At 43.7% G+C, this 15,963-nt stretch overlaps 1 protein-coding gene across 1 annotated transcript; it reads right to left on the bottom strand.

Annotated features, from left to right (window-relative positions):
* Window positions 1-4,147: 4,147 nt before the first annotated feature.
* Ahsg (alpha 2-HS glycoprotein) lies at window positions 4,148-11,840 on the bottom strand. Its single transcript, XM_015499963.2, has 7 exons — window positions 11,407-11,840; window positions 8,931-9,041; window positions 8,459-8,543; window positions 7,939-8,102; window positions 6,669-6,770; window positions 5,494-5,577; window positions 4,148-4,849 (listed from the first exon to the last, which is right to left on the bottom strand). Exons 1-7 carry the CDS (start codon window positions 11,614-11,616, stop codon window positions 4,520-4,522), a joined length of 1,086 nt encoding a protein of 361 aa, XP_015355449.1. The 5' UTR covers window positions 11,617-11,840; the 3' UTR covers window positions 4,148-4,519.
* Window positions 11,841-15,963: the final 4,123 nt, after the last annotated feature.

The raw sequence follows: 15,963 nt of genomic DNA, 5'->3' as shown, positions 1-15,963 counted from the left end.
AGTCCCGAAGACAGAAGTCAGAGGGTTGTGGTGTATCACTGAAACACCGGAGGCGGGGTTGGGGGCCTAAGAACAAGGAAGTGAAACCAGGAGGTGTCCCATAACTTGAATGACAGAGACAGATTGATGTTCTCAGTGAGGCTGAAAAACAGGCTGAGCTGATGAAGTGAATCAGGGCTGCACAATAAGATGGCTGAGGGCAGAGAGAGGGTGAGGCAAGGTCTGCCACCCAGGAAGAGGATAATTGCACCAGGAGGGTGTGACTGTGGGAACCAAAGGGTGGTGGAGATGAATCAGGGGCAATATGGCAAGCTAGGGAGAGATTCGGATGTTGGGTGGGTGGGCCATTGGCAGGGTGTTGAAGGTGACTGGAGCAGGTGAGGAGAGACACCAAAGCCACTGGTGAATGTGGGAGGGTCCCTGTGGAGTCAGATCAACTGGGACAAGGATGGATAGGGGCAGCCCAATGGTGGGGAAGAGCAAACATCTCCCAGATAAAGGTAAAAGAAACCCCTGAACGCCAGTGCGGAGACAGGGGACTCTCAACACCAATGCCTGGTCCTCAGAGACAAGGTGCAGAGGAAACTGCACTGTCCACTGCAGAGGGTGGTGATGGAGGTGGGGTGTCATTCCAAAAAACGTGTGTGTGTGCAGTGCTAGAGATCAAACCCAGGGCTTGCACATGCTAGACAAGTGCTCTATCACCGAGCTAAACCCCCAGCCCTTTTAAAAATGTTTTATTTTGAGATAGGATCTTGCCAAATTGCTGAGTCTGGCCTCAAACTTGCCATCCTCCTGCTTCAGGCTTCTAAGTAGCTGAGATTACAGGTGTACCATACCCGGCAATAACAAAAAAATTTTTTTTAGATATTTTTTTAGTTGTCAATGGATCTTTATCTTTTTACTTATTTATATGTGGTGCTGAGGATCGAACCCAGTCCCTCACAAAAGCAAGGCAAGCACTCTGCCACTGAGCTACAGACCCAGCCCCAGCAAAAGAAAAAAAAATTGAGACTTTCTAAATACAAGACAATATCTTAGTTGGGTAGAAGAAGAAGAGAATGAGTTAAAATGGTAGAAGTATACCACTTTAACCTGCTTTTTCATCTCAAAATATAAATGTTTTTCTATATGAATTGTTACTTTTTTTATAACATGGTTTTAAATTTCTGCAAATAATCCATGGAATGGATATAGCATAATTTAGTTAGCCAGACATGTATAAAGAAAATTTATAATGTTTATAATTTTTGCTCTTTTAAATAATGCCATGATGAACACTATAAACACCCTTATCTTTGGCAAGCACACATACACACACACACACACACACACACACACACACACAAAATGCTAATAAAACAGCATTGCATTTCATATATTCCTAGTGGTCCTTGGAGCCTTGTGGCTTTGGGGTCCAAGTGCAGGGTGGGGGATGGGATACAGGTGGGAAGAATTGTATATGCTTATATCAACAATATTTTATAAAAATGAGTATTTGGGAAATTGATGTTAAGAGTGCTATATAGGTTTCATATATAATCCCATTTATTATTAAGGATTAAAAATATAACTTACCTGCTGCCCCGTCCAGCACATGCAACTGAACCAAAGTTACTCGTGTGAATTTGGGGTGACATGAAAAGACCACACAGACATGGAATACCTTTTTATAAGCTTCAGGACGGCTTCCCTGGTTCCAGACCTCAGGCTACCATAAGGGGGGCAAGAGAAAGTCACGAGAGGCTGATAGAGACGGGGGCGCACGTTCTGGAGCTGGCTTTAATGGGGGACTCTGTTTCTTGGAACATTCTGTCTGAAAAGGGCAAGCAGTAGGATTACATAGGAACAGGTGAGTGTAACTCAACCCCACCAGGTAACGCCTACTCCTGGAGCCACGCCTCATTATCCAAGCGGAGGTAAGGCCCAAGTTATTGCGGGAGCGATAATCATTCAGTATCTCTTGCTCAGGACTTGAGGGCGTGTATTTCCAGAGCAGCTCCCGACATTTACCTGTGTTTACTGCAATTCTAATTCCTAGGTGACTGTTATGAAGGAAAATGAGAGCGATACAGGGATGGAGGGCAATTTGGATGAGTCGTGGACCAGCTAAGATGTGGACATACAAGAGAGTTATATTGTATGAAATTCTGAACCATACAAATTTTAAATAGTGAGAAACTAAAATAGCCACAGAGTCTCATCTGATACGCAAAATTTGAAACAAGTTGATGATATTATGAAAATACAGGGCAGCCTTAAAGAAAAAAAAAAACTGCTGTAAGGGCCATAGATTTAAGAACTTCATCACTTACCTTCCAAACCTTATGCTTATGACTGGGAAGAAATTATCCTAAAATAATACACATTTTTGATAATGCTCAGTCATTAGCTATGCATCATTTAGAGGAAATAAACCACATAGGAAGCTGTTCTTGGTGAATTCAGATGAGGAAATTCTGGAGATATTTGGAAATGCAATGCTGGAATTTAAGAGAGTGGTCCAGCCTTGAGTCATGAAGCCGGAAGTTGTCTGTGCACGGCTGTCAGTTTAAATCATGAGAAGGGATAAACTTGTGAAACGGAGAGTACAGATTTAAGAGGTTGAAATCCTAATCTTCTGAAGCTACTAAATTTGATTACAGGAAGAGATAGTAGTGAGGCAGGACCCTTCCTGAGAACCTAGAACGTGTCAGGACATTTCCCTGCATATATTTTGTAGCATCTCATGTAATCCTCCCAATATCTCTATGCCAGACTGTTGAATACACCTGGTTGTGCAATGAGGCCAGAAAGAGGAGGTAGGCACAGCAGCTCAGCCCAGGTTTTGCAGGTCTCTCCGACTTCACTGCTTCCTTGAGAGGCATGGGATAATTGCATGGGTGAGACAGACAGAAAAATCAACAGGCAAAAATATTAAGATAGAGTGAAGTTGAGGTAAGTCAAATGAAATGAACCAGTGTTCCCTGCCCAGGTAAATGGTTCCATCCTCCCAGTTAGCAAAGCCACAAATGCTGGAGTTGTAATTTTTCTTCTCTCTTTCTCACATCTATATCAAATCCATTGGTAGGCCCTGGAGTGCCACCTCCAAATTACATCCTCTCTTTATCACATCTGCGGCCCACTGCCTAAGACCAAACTTTAACCAAAATTTTCTCAATTAGTTACTTCTTGCCCTCTGGCTACTCCTGCTCAGCTACAAACACTTTCCATACAGCTACACAGGTGCCAAGGGAATTTGATAAATCACTAAACACTGATACATCGTGGTTCATTGTTGGGAGTTTATTGTTAGAAATGTCTTGTTCATTTCAGAATGCTTTCCATCCCTGTCCTCTGTCCTCTAAATGTCAGTGGTGTCCCAAGTGAATGCCTCTATTCACTTCCAAATGTCTCCCCAGGGGATGGTGCTTCTGTTCCATCCCATCCCGTCCCATCCCCAGATTGAGAACCATGGAACCTCTGGTTCAGTGTGGCCACTACTGGCTGCTGGTCTCACCCTTTAAAATTCTATCTGGAAGGGCCCATCACAGAGGAGGTTCAGAACAACCTCAAGCTGATGGACAAAAATTGAAATTGTGTAGGCATTACTCTTTAAGGGGGACTGTTTATTCTCTCATGCCATTGAGCACTTAGATAATGTCTACAGATTCACTTGCCCAGGGACCCCTTCTCTAAATATACCATACACCAGAGCTTTCACTTGGATTCTTAAAACAGACTGGCTAGAAAGCTGCATTATACACTGAGTGTGTACTAAGAAGATATTTAAAACATAAATATTGAACAAATCTAATTAAAATGGGATTCCTGTGCTATTCCTGTACTAGTTACAATACCTTCTTACCTGAGTATTGGAGAAAACCAGTGGTTGATTTATCTGTACAAAGTTCAGGCACTTGGCTTCCTTTAGCAAGATTGTCTCTTCTGAATGAAAGGAATTTTTTTTTTCATAAGAAAATGGTCATATCCTAGGGTTGGGAGCAGATCCTAGTCTCACTTTTCCCTGTATTTGGCACCAAGATATTTGTTGTTTTCTTTTTCTATTATCAAGTAGATTTGGTGAGGGACACTTGTGTTGTTCTTGGGATAACAGACCCCATACATAAGCAGACCTGGGATGAAGTAGGCAATAATCATGACCATATTTCAGTTTAGAACCTTCTCTATTAAGAAAGGTCCTTCAGGCATTTTTATTAATAATCAGATACAAGTTTGACAAGAGCACCTTTCAAAGTCACAGTTCCCACTGTTTTTATGAGGTCAACCAGAAGGCAGAGAACTTAATGGTAGTGGTTTATCATGAAGACAAAGACAATCAAGTTGTCAGCCTATGTCTCTCACCCTCTCTGCTTCTATCCTCTGAGGCACGAAGAGAGGCTGGAATTCAAGATTTAATGTTGATCTAAACACATGTGGCACTTGCTTTGACAGCAGAAAAGGCCCACCCATGCCAGACCTAGACAAAATGGTGGCTATGTTCTCTGTGTCAAACCTTCCCATTTCTACTGTGTCTAGCCTAGATCTTGAAGTGTCTGATCCTGCCTGGGCATGGGCGGACTAATGGACCAGCAGCACCAGCAACACCAGGCTGTGTCACCTTGTGTGGTTTCCCTGGGTGGAATGCTTCTCCTGAGGCTGACTCCACTGAGTCCACACCTGAGAAGGCATAGCGCAGGTCGTAATGTACCCGGTGTGACGGGGGTCCTCTGGGGGGTGACACCACCATAGGTCCAACTACCAGGGATGCTGCAGGCTGACCAGCTGGAAGGGATGCAGGTGTAGCTTGTTCCACGACAGCGTCAGGGGTTGCTACATTGGCGTCTGGTTGGGGCTGTATGACCACAGGCTGGAGAGAGGACCGTTTCCTGAGGTTAGCTTGCTTCTTCCTCCCAGTTAAAGCCACCCACAGGTCTGGGTGGCACCTCCAACCCAATTTCCTTATAGTAAGAATTTTCATTTGTAAGGAATCTCGCAAACAAAACAACCCCCCCCCCACAAATGTGCATATGTGCAAAGGATTCTCATCAGGTTTACAGGGGAGAGATAACTAGCCTATGGGGCCCCCAGTTCCACCAGGATTGTTTTGGTGGACAGTGGACTTCTACACACGTCCCATGAGTAAAATCACTCCACCTACAGCTAACTCGCAGTCTTTTTCACCTACGCCTTCAGCTTTCAGCTACTGGGAGCTGTCAGACAGACCTACTCACCTGTTGTCCACAATTAAGAAACACAACTCCACCTCCCATACATGAACAAATGGCCTTGTCAACTACTCACTAGTGTGGTTCTGCCCTGCAGCCACGGGTGCATGGGAGGGAAAGACATGGATGAATTATCTTTCCACGTATTGACGATTCCACATACCATATTACATTGTGAAGTTTAGGAGGACAGGACAACAAACGCCTTGTCATTACTAACACGCTGCATGCAGGTTAAGGGGATCTCTGTATTCTGAAGATGTAAGAATATCCATGAAGTTGTTACCTGCGTCTGGAACAGAGTGCAGGTCACTGCAACCTCTTCTCCACCAACCTTCTCGTTGAGCGTCGCCTTACAAAAGCCATATTGCTGCCCATAGAGAGAGGGGAGTCATTTTAACCGATATTAAAAAATGGACTACTTTTTAATTTTTGTATATATTCTTTTTAGATATACATGACAGCAGAGTATATTTTGAGAAAGTGATCATATTATGGATTGTCTCAAAAATGTTTAATTGTCATTAATATTCATAATTATTACAATATATAGAAAAATGTTTATACTGAAAAAAATGGATTTCCTCCCTAGTTTCACTGGCACTGAACTACACTGAGGCAAAGAAACTTAAAATTTTAATTTCTTTAAAAAATCTTCCTAAAGTTTAAAGATTCTGTATATGACTTATATACTCCTATATATGTATACATATATACATATACTCCTATATATATAATGCAGAAAATAAAGAAATGTTATGAGAGAGAAAAATCACCCAAAATCCCACACATAAATAGTCTGACCCAGCAAGAACTACTGTTAATATTGATATATTTCTTTCTAATTTTACATTCTATTAAACACAACTTAAAAGCTGAGCTCATTTTGATTCTACCATTTATGACCTAAAATAATAGCATTTCTTCATATCATTAATTATCTTGAATAATTTTCTATTTATTAATGTGCCATGTATTATTCAGTGGCACCCTTCTATTGGACACTGAGATTTTTCCTCCTTTTCAGTCACTTTTATCTATGATAAACCATTATTTATATGTATGTATATATGTATACATATATATACAACCTCTGATGATTTCTTTAGATTAAATTCGTTCAAGTGGACATTACTAACTCAAAGACTTGAAAGTTTTCACACAAATGGTACATCTAGGAAATCTACACATCACACTTCCAACAGCTGGGTGTGACTTGTCTTCATTAGGAGATGGCTTCTGTCTTTCTCCTAACTTCATGTGCCTCCAGTAAATGAGATGATTTTGTGACAGCTCTTAAGGGCAGAAGTGAGACCCCAGAGAAAGATCAGGCATGATCCAGGCCCACATTTCACATAGCCATTTTCTTCTTGCAGCCCCAAGATATAAGTTACATAAGATGTTCTGTCCTATAATCAGCTTTGCCTGGGTAGCAGCAACCTCAAGTCCTGGCCCACTCACCTTTTCTGCCAGCAGGTTGCATTTGGCTGGATCTGTGACTTCTTTAGCAACACAGTCAGTGGCAGCCACTGCAAACTCCACATAGGTAGAAACTGGGAGAGGCTGATAAGAATAAATCAAAATGCACTTGAGGCAATATGACTTGAAATGAAAAGGGCAGGGAGAGAGAGTCATGGCAACAGGACAACTTCAGGGAACACCATTCACATAGACCATATTTTGTGGTCCTGGAAATAAGCCCATGCATGGTTGATGGGACAGTTGTTGCGGAGTGTGCTCTAAAGTGTTTGTACTACAGAGGTAGGGGTTGGGTCTTCCCTGAAAGAGAAGCAGGTGTTCGCTGCCCATCATCTAGGACAAAGGTGAGTTTTCAGACAGGAACAGGAAGTCAGAAGGCCTCACTCAGACCGCATGAGTGGAAACCCTGCTTCCCCCGGCCTTCACTCTTGGGGCTGCACTAAGGTTTGGGTTATTCCAAGATGGGATGGGAAGGTGAAGAGATAACAGCCTCTCCCACCTATAAAGTGGGATCAAGTGAAAATTTTTAGATGAAAGCATGGAAGATACTGCTTGTGTTTTTCCTTTTTATAGTACTTGAAGTCTATGGACACTTACAATAAAAACATGTCTGTTATTTGGTGTAGTCTGGGATGAAAATGTTCCAAGAATCACATATTATGGTTAACAGAATCACCACATAAAGTATTTTTAAGTATGCCATAGCTGGTATACAAATTACCAGGTTTCTTAAATATTAGAATCTGGTTCCATTCAAATATGCTAAACCATCTGTAGTACAATTGGGTGTTTTTGTGTGTGTGTGTGTGTGGTGATTCTAAAAGCATTTTTAGAATCTTACCATTATATACCTATAAGTAGCCTCCTGCCTTTGTAAATATTGATTGCTAGACTGTTGCTAATGGTGGCGATGCGTGGTAAACCTGTGGATTTACAGTGAGTGTGTCTGGATAATATGGGAACCTCCATCTCCTGAACATGGACGCTGGTTTTAGCTAGAACGAGAGAAGATGCATTGTGCCTACCCGCAGCGTCTGGCTGCTTCATGCTAGAGGGTCTCAGTCTGGTGGAGGCGAGGTTTGGGGGTCTTCATGACATTCCCAGTCCTCATACCTCAAGGAGACCTTTTTTGCCTCTTTCCAGCCAACACACTCCTTGCCTTCTGGCTGCTGTCCTTGCACCTGTCCTTTCCTCACCCCTACTTCACCACAAGTGCCACCAAACTGCCCAATCTGTCGAAGAGTCTGTTTACCACAAGTTGAGCGCGGGAAATTTCCAATAGTTGGTAATAGGAGCCGTTATTCTGCGCGTTGAAGGCGGCCAGAGCGGCTTCTGCAGCGTGCACCACCCTGGTGTCATTAAGCGGGGCCAGCAAAGGGCAGTTCGGACACACCTTGCGCACGTCTTCCGCGGAGTCTGCGCAGAGAAGGGAAGGTCTCCTAATTTTCCAGGGCATTCGCTCCAGCTCCACAGACTTAGAAAGGGGTAACATATGCTGCAATGGCTTTTAGGCTTTATCCCTGCTTCCAGGGATAAACCTTCCGGTGGCTTGTGTCATGCTGAAATTTCCGCAGGAATCCCTGTCACTAAGGGACCATTTTCACCTCCAATGAGAACAGATCCTTAAACCGTCTTTAAATCTCAAGATCCAGGAAGTTTGGCTGCTCCTTTTCTTAACCAACCAAGTGACCGAAACTACTTAGGATCAAAACTATTCAGATTCCTTCCCCTCTCTACAAGGTAAAAATAATAAGAAAAAGAAGCATTTGTACCTGGGGTGGAATCACATTTTGCAAACATTACGGAGAACTTGCCATCCAGTTTCAGCACATGGACCTTACAGTCTCCTTCCACAGCCTGGTGAAATAAACCCAGAGTGAGGGCCCAGGAGCACTGCTGGCCTTCACTGTCACCGAGGAGGAAGGGATTCCTCTGCCTCAGCCCCCAGCCCGCCCCACCCCCACCCTCACGCCTTGGTTGTCTATGGTAACCCTCAAAAAGTCATCTTCACGGGGGTGATTTTGAAACACTGTACTCTCCGCTTTCAGGGAGGGCTACATCAAGGAGGCTAAATTGTAAAAATCAACGACATGGAAGGTGGCGTTCAATGCCAGTTTTAGAAACTGCATACTGGCTGGACGAGAAGGTAGGCTGGGAAGCCGGATAGAATGGGACCTGCTCTTTTCTGAACTGCAGTGGAACTGGATGAGGTATCACAACAGTCACCATAAGAAGGGTACTCACATGCTGGGCCACCTGCCTCACGGAGCAGTTTGCCAAAGGGGTGGGGTCCAATGCATGGCAGGTGGTCTCCAACGTGTCTATTTCAAGTTCATATACCTCTCCTACTGGCCGCTGTGGAGACAGAATGACGCCTTGGTTGTCTATGTCTTGGTTGTTTATGGCCCATACATAGACCATGTTGCGCGGGCCAAAATGAGAGCCCCACCCCCTTGGGTTTGGGCCCTCCCCCACTTTTGGAGAGGGGAAGGAGAAGTTATTTTTACTGCCAGTCTCAACTCCAGCTAGCCCTCAATTGGCCTGGGGGCAGGACCATACTGTTTTTCTGTTCTTCCTCCATTAACTGGGCAAGAGGAATGGGCTTGGACAAGGGATGGAGTCACGGTTCTCACTTTGAGCTCTATTTGGAAACTAAAACTGAGTTATGATACTTATTTTTTAAATTAAAAAAGTTCACCTTTCCAGCAGTGCTTTGAAAATTTTGGGTTTCCTTAGTCAAGATGCAAAGTAAGGTGGCGTAGATGATAGCTTACTGTTTTCTCTTTATTATCTTTCTCCCTCCCTATGCTTCGTTTTCTCTTCCCTTTCATCATCTACTTTCCCTCCTTTCCCATTTTCTTTTCCTTCTTCAAGATTTTCGTTGCTGTAGTCCTTGGCTTTTCCTTGGTCTCTTGGCTAGTAGATGTCTGGGTGCACAGACGCTGCTCTCTGGTTCCCCTGGTGGTGATGAGAGGGAAGAGCCAATCTGCACTGAGAGGAGGAAGCTGTCCTATCACCAGCCTATACACCTAAATCTTTGGAGTTGTTCTGTCATTTCACCTGATTATGTATTTTTTTTCTTGAAAGCCTGGAAAAATCTAAAAGACCTGGAAAACCTCATCCCAGCTCTATTTGCCTCTTATTTCAGCTCTGCCTGACTTGCTAATCACTGGAACCTCAGAATCTTCTCCCCTAAAGGATGCTCTGCATTTTGTGATATGAAGGTGTGTCCAAAGTAACTTCCTGAAACGATTCAGAACTACAGTGACTAGGACCCGGGTAGACTTAGTACCCTCAAGCTCTGCCATTAGTGAAAATCATAATGTCCATTCATTGCTTTTTCCCTCAAATGTGCATGCTGTGTTCTTGTTTCCCCTGTATTGATCAGAGTCTCCTCTGAGTCTTCATTATACTTTAATATGGATGCAGAACTTTTAAAATTTCCCTGGGGAAGTCATGATTTCAAATATTTTCTCCTTTTTTGAAACCGGGTATCTGTTATCAGTGCAGACATCTTGATGTTTACCTTGTTTTTTTTTCCTAGATTGTAAATCTTCTATGGCCACAGACTGTTTATGTCAGGTTAAACCATATCAAATTGCCATTTTTATATATAACAAGCAGCTAAGTACTGGCAATTTTAAAGGTTCAACTGAATATCTCCCATAGTACCTGACACTGGTTCTTGCTCAAGGAAGGTTTGAAATAATGTTTGCTGGAAGAATTACCTTAATCAGATGTGAAATCTGGTTTCAAAACAGACAGTAGACAGATACCCTTTTCCCACCTCTCCAAATCTTTCTTTTTTATATATATATTTATTTTTTAGTTTTTGGCGGACACAACCTCTTTGTTTGTATGTGGTGCTGAGGATCGAACCCGGGCCACACGCGTTCCAGGCAAGCGCGCTACCACTTGAGCCACATTCCCAGCCCCCTCTCCAAATCTTTCAACTGATCTCCAAGGTATATTTTCTGGCCTGCTCTTTATTGTCGTTGGCTCCAGGCTGTGTTGGTTTCTTGCTGGACATAGGGAGCAGTGAATCCTGTTTATGCCAAGACTTCTCTCTTTGGGATGTGAGTAACTCTTTCTGGGAGGCAGCTTGTAAAGAGGAAGGAACCTAGATATGAACCAAATCCCGGTCTGAATGCTTATTAATTATATGACCTCGACCAAAAATTGACAACACGTCACTCAGAGCCTTCATTTCCTCTTCTATAAGACAAGGTCAGTGCATCTACCATAAAGCACTGGAGCGGGAAAGGAAGCAGTTAAGGAGGTGAGCTATGTGAAAGGGCTGGCATATCGTAATAACATCTGTCAAATGCTAGTGTCATTCATTCAGAGACAAACAGAAACCAAGAAAGGTAAATTGACTTTTAGTCAATGATAACTTAGCAAATAGGAGCCAATCTCTTGGGCCCTAGTTTTTCTAGCAGGTCCCACTTTTCAACTGTCATCTGCCAAATATCCTTCAAAGCTTTTTCTTATCCTCCATCCCACTTCGACCCCCCACCCAGCAGCTTCCTTGAGATCCATGACTGTGGAACTGAACATCTCCTCTCTTGCCTTCCATCTGCCTCTTCGTTTTTACTGCTGGGAAGAAACAAGAGTTTCCCCACTGCAGCTGCATTTGTGCTGGGAGATGCTGGTCTTTTGAGGTACCAGGTTGGGCTGCACACATAGGTTCTTTCAACTTGTTCACAGCAGGTTCACTTACCCTAGACCACACCTTCACTTTGTCGATCTGGTTCAAGATCTGCTTGTATCCCTGAAGAAGGAATTGATTGATATGATCCACAGCTGCCAGGGCTGCTTGCTCTGTTTCTGGGTCATCGCAATTTGGTTCCCTATAGCCCAGTGGACCATGTGGGGCTGAGTGGCAGCCCCAGAGCTGAGCAAGACAAAGGAGCAGAATGAAGGACTTCATGGTTGCCCCAGAGAGGCCCTGGCCAGTGGGCAGATGGCTGGAGGTTTCAGGACAACTCAGGTACTCTGCTTAGAAAGCTAGACCCACAGAGGGGCGGAGGGCTTTATTTATCTGTTGAAGCCTACTGAAGGAGTTGCATAAGGACGTGGGACGATTTCAGTTCTGGTTCCAAATAACCCCTGCAAACACCAGCCTTGGAAAAGCAAACAAGTTAGGACATCACTGGTCCCCAAGAGATCTGCCAAAGTCAATGCTTCTGTGGGGGAGATGCTCCAAAGTCTGCTTGGAACACGGTGTCAGCAGCAGAGAAAGTAGACAGCTGAGGGAATGAGGTGGACACAACCAGCCCCAGAGGGCAGTGGGGTTGGCACTAGAGGGAGTGTCCTCTACAGGATTTGAGCATGCCATGGGGACCTCAAGCAAGGAGAAGGGATATTCAGTAATTTGATAAAATCCTCTAATGTTGGGGGATTATCTTCCTTAAGAGGGATCCTAGAGAGAGAACAAGACCCACAGATACAGCAAAGGGACAGATGAGCTTTTGGGAGAAAAGAAGGAAGAAAGAAAAGAAGGAAGAAAGCATGAGATTTTTGTTTCAAGTAGAGGACAGAGATGACAGGAGGGGACCCCTAAGGCAGGGAGGGATATGGCCAATGGTGCAATGTAGGGTTCCCTATTCCCTTCATCCTCCTTTCTCCAGACCTCACTGGCAGGACCCTGTCAGTAACAGAAAGGACAAGCACTGACCTGCCTCTCCTGGGTGGCTGAATGTGATTGGCACCCACAGCTGCATGATCCCAGCCAGAACCCGAGTGCAGCAGAGCACGGTCGTGACCTAACAACCACTCATTTGATAAAGTTCTGGATGTGAGTCCACATGCTGAGACACCCCCAGCTAGGAACACAAATGCCCATTTGGCACCCTTTGCAGCCTTAGCAGAATAATAGCATGTCTTTGTGGCCAGAACCCAGGGCCACAGTGTTGATTCCAAGTACTGCTTTTTAAGTGGCCCCTGACAATCCTAGGTGTGACCCCCAGGGAGGATGGCCATGATGGCGAGAGGGAATTATCATATAAGGACTTGGTATAACCTGGAGCCAAGAAAACCAAACATAGAAACCAACATGTTCTTCAAATATTTTGAGGTCATCATTGTGTGTGGCTGGATTTGTTCTGTGATTTGATATTGCTTTGAGGGGGGGAAAATGGTTCACAAGAAGAAGAAAAGAAAGGACCAAGTAAAGGGAAGTTTAATTATTGATTTGCAAGGGTAAGGATATGGGGTAAAGGAAGTAGAGGGTGGTGACAGGGCAGAAAAGACAGCTGTGAAGCACCATTTTGCATTCACTTCTGGCCACACACATTCATTCAGAATCGTAATGTAGAGGCTCTTGGAAATGAGGTACTGGCTCTTAGAGGCTAGGGGAACAGGTTCCCGTCATACAGAGAGGCCAGCTTCCCATCAGCCTATACCTGTGTTATTGGGCTATGCTTTTCTTTAAAAAATACCAACTATGGTCATTACTGAGTATTTGAAAACACTCAGTGAGTTAACATTCAATAAGTCATACAGACATGTATGTATGTGTAACTTTATTTTTCACAACTCAATTGAATTTCTGACTCTGAGCCCTTTTTGTGTGAAAATTTAAACTAGTCACTTCCAGGTAACCTGATTTCCCAGACACTTGGATTGAAACTCAGTCCCATTTAGGATTGCTTGCCCTCCTCCTCTGTCCCACATTGGGGGTTAAAAAAATATTCCTGGGTGGGAAGGGGTGCATTAAGCACAAGCCCCTAAGAGCAGAAGGGCTATCCACCTTTGCCTCTGCCATAAGAGCCTGTGTTGGCTTCTGCGAAGTGACCTGACTCATCTTATTCTCAGACATGTCTACCTGGCAGGTCCACCTATGGAGCTAGTGTCCTGCTTGTCCCCTTATAATCCATAACAAGACAGTCTTCCCTGAAGCCATTGATTGGGGATTCCCATTTCAGTTGTGAGAACCTTTCGAGACCAGGCCTTCTCTCAGCTAGGTGCCACCCACTTCTAGAAGCCTGGGAATATTTGGCCACTGTGCCCACACAGGTGTAGGGGGCTTCATTCAGCTCATTCTGCTGGGACAAGCCATGCAGTCATGGTCTCTCCAGCGCCGTGAAGTCAGCCTGCTTCTGGGAGGGGAGGGGGCTGCTTCCTACAATGTAATATCTCCCTGCTCAAACTCCCTGCTGCTCCAAACACAAGGAAGCTTGGGTCTCCTTTGCCCTGGGATTCCCACAGTTGTCTGGGGTGGTTCTATTGCCATCCCAACCTGAGGGTTCCAGGGGAAAAGGAAAAGTTCTGTATGATCCTACATCCTGTCCCATTCTTTCTGTCTCAGGCATGGAACATTTCGTTCAGTCCATTTGTTCTTGAATCTTCCTTTGGTGACAATTTCTAAAGCATTAAGTATTCTAGTTGATACTAGAAAAGTAAGGCAATTAAGAGCCATTAATATCTCATTGGTTATTCTAAATATCTAAATATCTAAACACATATAAAAAGGAATACAAAAATCATTCTCTGTCTCATCATCCGGAGATGAACAGTGTTCATGCTTTGGTGTGCTTCCATCTTGTGTTCTTTTATGCAAAATATTATTTTAATATGATTTAGATCATAGCGCATGTACACATTTTTAGTTTTACTTTATTATTTTTAATTTGATCATAACTTGAATATTTCCCCATATTATTAAATAGAGTTAAAACATGCTTATAATGACTATTATTCTGTTGTATATCTATATCATCATTTATTTAACCCTTCTCTTATTGGTGATATTTAGTGTGTCTTAATTGATCACTATCATATAGAAAGCCTTAGGAATCGCTGGCATTCTAGTGGGTTCTTTTTTTCTTTTCTTTTTTTTCAGGCTAGATTCTAGAAGCAAAATTATTGATTCAAATGATTTGGGCATTATTAAAGTTCTTGATTTCTATGATTACATTGCCTATCAGAAAGGTCATTATATTCCTGCCACTTAAATGGTGTATCTTCTCTCTTTTTGTTCTTCTCTGTTTCCTCTGCTGTCTTTGACTATCCTCTAGCAGGAACTGTGCCTGTGCTGGGAACTTCCTATGTAAAGGTTCAGGTAAAGACTGCCCAGTTGCTACGGCAATGCCCTGCTTAAAGGAGGTTCTGTGTTAGGCACAGGACTTGATCCTGAGTTCAGACACCAGCTGCCAGGGGCAGAGAATTATGAGCACAAGTTTATCATGATAATTGGCTGCTAGTCTTTGACCTTCCATCCTTTCAGCTTCCTTAGGAATGTTGCCATTTACTTACTGAAAATGAAGAAGAAAACAGATGATATTTTGATATGTCTTCCAAGATAATGGCAGCATTGGTGCCCAAGGGAGGTACCAGTATTTTTCTGTGCCTGTTGACACCAGATTCAAACTGTAAGATTTTCACATCCTGAATGCGTATTCTCATGAGTGATCCTGGGTCAGTTTCATTCAGTTGGCTGCCACTTCTTTGAATGCCAATGGCTGATGGGTATTTACTTCATTTTCTGGTCATTTGCTTCATTCACTATGTTAATTACTCACCTGTGTCTTTTTTCAATGAGGCTCATATCACTGCAGTATAATACTACCTTTGGCATTCACATTATGGCACAACGTGCTAAAGGTGGTTCGGGGAAGCAGGCCCAAAGGTCTAGGGAACAGAAGAAGACCAACCATCTCCAGGAGATGGCAGCAAGGTGCTAGGCTGCCGCAGTCTGGCTGGGCACACAATCATGAGCCACCACACAGCTTGTAGATTCAAACAGCAACTCTTTATTCCCGAACTCACACCAGCCGTATACAAACACGTTCTGGGGAAATCCACGTTCTCTGCCCAAATCCACGTTCTCTCCCAAATTCCTCCACTGGGCTTCAGTCTCCCAAAATATACTGTCTGAATCCCATGAGAACTCAAGGGGAACTTAGGCAGCAGGATACGCCCTATTCCCAGCAGGAATAATCTTAAACCTTAAACCTGGAACCTAAACTGGGAACGCCCTAAACCCGATTATGTTAAACCGGGAACACCCTAATCCGCCCTGGTCCTTGAGCAAGGTCAACTACATTCAATGTCACTACAAAATGTCAGCAACATGGAGTACGCTGGCAAGGAAATTGTCATACCTACTTGGCTAATGGCTCCCAGCATCTCCCCCCTTCTGATTAATTAAACAAGCAATGTGGCTTAAGGACCGTGCCTGGTAGGTTGTCCAATTCAACATATGGTTCTTACCCGTCATCGGAAAACTGACCTTTAGGCGTCAGCCTCCTGTCTTAGGTTGATACCACTGCAATTG

Source organism: Marmota marmota, unplaced genomic scaffold (assembly GCF_001458135.2).
Source record: "Marmota marmota marmota unplaced genomic scaffold, marMar, whole genome shotgun sequence".
In the NCBI taxonomy this organism is placed as follows: Eukaryota; Metazoa; Chordata; class Mammalia; order Rodentia; family Sciuridae; genus Marmota; species Marmota marmota.
The sequence above is the reverse complement of the archived record's forward strand: the minus strand, read 5'-3'. Positions and strand labels throughout refer to the sequence as shown.